Source organism: Otolemur garnettii, unplaced genomic scaffold, assembly GCF_000181295.1.
Source record: "Otolemur garnettii isolate 467f Iridium unplaced genomic scaffold, OtoGar3 scaffold00134, whole genome shotgun sequence".
NCBI lineage: Eukaryota > Metazoa > Chordata > Mammalia > Primates > Galagidae > Otolemur > Otolemur garnettii.
Window position 1 is genome coordinate 638,494 of NW_003852529.1, and position 3,890 is coordinate 642,383.

General features: G+C 52.5%; 1 protein-coding gene across 1 annotated transcript in view; it reads right to left on the minus strand.

Annotated features, from left to right (window-relative positions):
- FADD (Fas associated via death domain) overlaps positions 1-1,641 on the minus strand; it is a 5,934-nt gene extending 4,293 nt beyond the window's left edge. Inside the window, exon 1 of the mRNA XM_003798379.3 lies at positions 1,207-1,641. Coding sequence (XP_003798427.1) covers positions 1,207-1,492 — 286 coding nt within the window. The 5' untranslated portion in view covers positions 1,493-1,641. The remainder of the gene's footprint in view (positions 1-1,206) is intronic.
- Between the last annotated feature and the right edge of the window lie 2,249 nt (positions 1,642-3,890).

The following is a 3,890-nucleotide window of genomic DNA, read 5'->3' on the forward strand; positions in this document are numbered from 1 at the left end:
GTCATTGTTGTTTGGCGGGTCCGGGCTGGGGATTCGAACCCACCACCTTAGGTGTACGTGGCTGGCGCCTTAGCCAGTTGAGCTATAGGCGCTGAGCCGCATTTAACATTTCTGAGCCACATTTCTGTCCTCTACAAAATGGGAACAATGACAGATGTAACAGTATGTAACTCACAGGGTTATTGTGAAAATTAAATAAGTGCTCACTGAACCAGGGCGGCGCCTGTGACTCAGTGGGTAGGGCGCCGGGCCCATATACGGAGGGTGGCAGGTTTGAACCTGGCTCTGGCCAAACTGCAACAACCAAAAAAGAAATAGCTAAGCCTTGTGGCAGGTGCCTATAGTCCCAGCTACTTGGGAAGCTGAGGCAAAATAATTGCCTAAGCGCAGGAGTTGGAGGTTGCTGTGAACTGTGATGCCAAGGCACTCTACTGAGGGCGATAAAGTGAAACTCTGGCTCTAAAAGAGTTACTGAATTGATACTATTCTTCAGACAGCGGTGGAAGGTGTATTTGGTAGAAAGCATATTAGAGACAGCAGGGAGATGGCACAGCAGGCTTTCGAGGCAGGCTCACTTAACTTCTGACTCCACTTCTCTGACATTTCTACACTGAAAGTTAGCAACGCCCCTTTTTTTTTCTTTGAGACAGAGTCTTACTCCGTCACCCAGGCTACAGTGCCGAGGTAGCTCACAGCAACCTCAAGGTCAAGCGATCCTCCCACCTTGGCCTCCCAGAGCACTAGGATTACAGGCATGAGCCACCACGCCCAGCCTGCAATAAATACTCTTCTTCAGTAATCTCTGTAACTTCCTGGAAACAATGGCGGGGTGGTGGGCAGCGCCTGTGGCTCAAAGGAGTAGGGCGCTGGCCCCATACACCGGAGGTAGTGGGTTCAAACCCGGCCCCGGCCAAAAACTGCAAAACAAACAACAACAACAAAAACAATGGAGTGGTAGAGAAAACAGCGAGGTTGGGGGTAGGTGTCCAGGCTCTTCAACCTTGGGTAAGTCAATTTTTCTTAACTTTGGCTCTCCCACCTGTAATGTGGGCATGTCACCGTGTCCCAGGGTTGATGGGAGAAAACTCATGCAAATCGAACCTGGCAAAGGTTAGGCGCCCGGCAGGCTCGCAACGACTGCTAATGGGCCAACGGCTCCCGCCTCCTCGGCCCTGGTCCCGGCCCCCGCCCGACTCCGACGCCCACCTTCCTCCCTGGGCGGGACCCCGCCCGCGGCCCCGGCCTCGAAGTCGTCCAGTTGCCGCAACAGGTCATGGCGGCGCAGGGAGCCGAGCAGCTCGCGAAGCAGCTCGGTGCGATCGGGTTCCAGGTCGTTCTGCTCCAAAAGCACCGAGAAGAGGTCGAGGCCGCTCTGCACGCGCTCCAGCTTCTTCTTGCCCACGCGCCTGGAGCATAGAAACTTGAGCTCGGTTAGCTCGCTGCTCGACAGGCTGGCCGACAACGAGTGCAGCAGTACCAGGAAGGGGTCCATGGCGGTGACCGCGGCCTGCGGGCTGGCGGGGCTCCGACCTGGTGCTCTTCGCGGGCCCGCCACTCACGGCTGGGCGCCACTAGTCGGGTCTTGCCACTAGTTTCCCGGCCGGCGGCCCAGCGGTCCCCAACTCTGGTCGCTTCCGTCCCCTAGCCGAAGCCCTACTACCGGAAGTCCGCTGATGAACTTTCTCGCTCCGGAATCTGCGCATGCGTCCAGAGCGCATTCGTAGTCATTTCCGCCCCGGCTGCGGCGCTGCTGGTGGGGGCCGTCTCTGCGCCTGCGTCTGGCGGTTCCTCTTCCTTTAAGTGGGAACGTGGTAGTCTAGGGGGTCCTGAGAACCCCACAACGGCTCTGTTCTCTGCGGCTAGGGCGGCCCCCGCCTCTACTGAGCTTGCTCTCCTGCAAAGCTCAGTGCAGCCCTGCTGTGTGCAGGGTCAGTGCGGGGCTGGGAGGGCAGCGGTGGCGCCTGCCGTTCCCAGATGCCATTAAATCGCATATGCTAATAGCAGGTGTTATTTATACCTTAACATTTACACATAAACGTGGGACACGTGTTCCTTACTGCTCCCTTTGTGCAGAAAACAGGTTTAATTTGTTTATTTTATTTTTTTCAGTTTTTGGCCGGGGCTGGGTTTGAACCCACCACCTCCTGTGTATGGGGCCGGCGCCCTACTCCTTTGAGCCAAAGGCACCACCCTTTATTTTGGTTTTAAATTGTATTTTAAAACCAACCAACAGTCATATGTTCAAGATCCGTTTATTGAGCGCCTACCGTGTTACCGTGTGCCAGGACGTAGGTGCTGGGGACAAATTAGTGAACACGTAAGGTCCCCGCTGACCCGCGGTTTACATCCTAAGTGCGTAAGTTCACATGCTGCAAACAGGAAAAGCGCATCTTATGCTGGAAATTTAGAGAGTCAGGGAAAAGTACCACCCGGGTGGGAGCAAAGGGTGGAGCCAGAAACTGCAGCAGTGCGAGGTGCAGGGGGCAGGTGTGTGGGTGTAGGGGTAAGAATCTGCCAGGCAGAGGGGACAGAGAGCGCAGGCGGGGCTAGGGGGTGGAGGTTGAGATTCCAGGAGCAGCAAGACCGATGGTGGGAGATCGGGAGGCGGTCAGAGGGCGCAGACAAGGAAAGGATCCGGGTGTACTGCAGTGTGGGGTGATGCCACCTAAGTTACCTTAAACTTTTTAAAATCGAGGTATAGTCCACATATCAACAGCTCATCCTTTTAAGGTGTAGAATTCAGTGGTTTTTAGAATAGTCACAAAGTTTTGCAACCCTCACCACTATGTAATTTTAGACCGTTTTCATTAGCCCAAGAATTTGCTCCCATCCCCCACTAATCTGTCTCTATGGATTTACCTCTTCTGGACACTTCCTATTAATGGAAACGTACCCTATTTGTCCTTTTGTGTCTGGCTTCTTTCTTTCGGCCGACTGTTTCAGCTGCCCATCCATGTAGTGACGTATTTAAGTATTTCGTTACTTTTTATGGTGGAATAACATTCCATTCTATGGATAGGCCACAGTTTGTCCATTCTTCAGTGGAGGCACATTCCTTTAGCTTAGTCTTTTTGGTTATTATGAATAATGAATAATACTGTTATGAACACTAAGACTTTTAAGACTCTGGATGCTGGTTAGACTCCAGGAGATTGCAAGGGGAGTCCTTGGACCACAGGGCAAGCAGTGTGGGAGAAGGGCGAAGACTTTAGATTTGGACTTGTGCTTAAACGAGAGAAATGAGGATGCCTTGTAAGGTTTGGAGGGTGGAGGGTCCATTGACTGAGCCAGGGGAGGTGTGGGTGGGTGTGTTTGGGGGAGAGGGAGGGGCCGAATGGGGATCTGTTGAGTGTGAGATGCATTTTAGGTGCATGGGGTGAGGGACTAGGTCAGGAGATGTGAATTTGAGCGTGAGCTGCAGGTAGCTGGTGTTTAAATCACCCATAGAATGAGGTCACCTATGGAGGAGACAGAAAAGATGACAAATGGGTGAGCTTGGGGCTGGGAGAAAAGCCTCCAGGAAGTGGGAGGTGAACCAAGGAACATTAACCCACACTCTCCGTCCACTTTACCTTGCTGAAGGTTTTTTTTTGTCACTTGCACATGACACCTGAGGTCCAGGGCGTGTCATTCTCCTATATTACTTTGTTTTTTGTCTGTGTTTCTTGCCAGAAGGTAAGCTCTTTGAGGGCAGGCGCTCCAAGCACCCTGAACAGTGAATGAATTTTATGCGCGGGATGATTAATTTACGTGTGTGACTGCAGTTATACCTGTCTAATCCACTACCTCTGAGTCTGTCACTTGTCCTTTCATCCTTTTTTTTTTTTAAGCCTGTAATTCTAGCACTCTGGGAGTCCAAGGTGGGTAGATTACCTGAGCCCAGGAGTTTG